The following is an 807-nucleotide window of genomic DNA, read 5'->3' on the forward strand; positions in this document are numbered from 1 at the left end:
CAGCTGGGCATGGCTTATCTCCCTGTCAGTGGCACTGTCTACGTTTGGTTCATCGAACGGCACGTTCTTCAGTGGAGGCCGTGTGTGCTACATTGCTGCAAGAGAAGGCCATATGGTAAGCACAAAAAAATGGGGTCTGGTTTGCTTTGAGCAACTTTACCTTCTTGTGACACTAAAGCAGAGAGGAAAACACAGTGTATGTTCAGCTGGCAGAGCAATAACTCTTCAATGGTTTGTTCCTTGCTCAAAGATTTTCGTCCCTATCTTTTTCAGAAGTAATGTTATCTCTGGACTTTCTTCTTCAGTCAGGTACTTTCAGAGAGATATATAATCACATCTAGCCTGAGTTTAAGAACAGCTTCTAAATTAACCGATGAAATACTGCTGCATTGGAGCACCAGGCAGAGGCTGTGGGGTGACCTAGGGAATATCCCTGCCAGGGAGGGGCCATGCCTGGAGGAAGGCACCCTTGCTCACACTGAGAGGGTAGCCCAGCTCTGGCCAGCTGCCTTTGCTGCTATACTGACTACACAGGATGGTCTCTGGGGTGTTCCAGCTTTCCCATGAGTAGTCCAGCTCAGATGCAGCATAGGATATCTCTGCTCTTTAAGCTTCATAGTAATTATGAGTTGACACTAAGCCTTACAGCTTCCCTAGCTGGGGTATAATTGGGTTTGTTAGGTGTGATGAAATCTAGTAGCCCAGCAGAGGTCAGGCTGCTGCAGCTCCCTCCTCCCTGGTCCAACCAGTAAATTCAGCACGTATTCCCAGTAGGTACGCACATACAAAACCAGGTTTATATTTATA

The 807-nt window shown here is 47.2% G+C and overlaps 1 protein-coding gene across 1 annotated transcript in view; it reads left to right on the forward strand.

Annotated features, from left to right (window-relative positions):
- LOC103806115 (b(0,+)-type amino acid transporter 1-like) overlaps nt 1-115 on the forward strand; it is a gene marked incomplete at its 3' end in the record, with an annotated part of 5,990 nt that extends 5,875 nt beyond the window's left edge. Inside the window, 1 exon segment of the mRNA XM_009078789.1 lies at nt 4-115. Coding sequence (XP_009077037.1) covers nt 4-115 — 112 coding nt within the window.
- Between the last annotated feature and the right edge of the window lie 692 nt (nt 116-807).

Source organism: Acanthisitta chloris, unplaced genomic scaffold (genome assembly GCF_000695815.1).
Source record: "Acanthisitta chloris isolate BGI_N310 unplaced genomic scaffold, ASM69581v1 scaffold8427, whole genome shotgun sequence".
Classification (NCBI taxonomy): Eukaryota; Metazoa; Chordata; class Aves; order Passeriformes; family Acanthisittidae; genus Acanthisitta; species Acanthisitta chloris.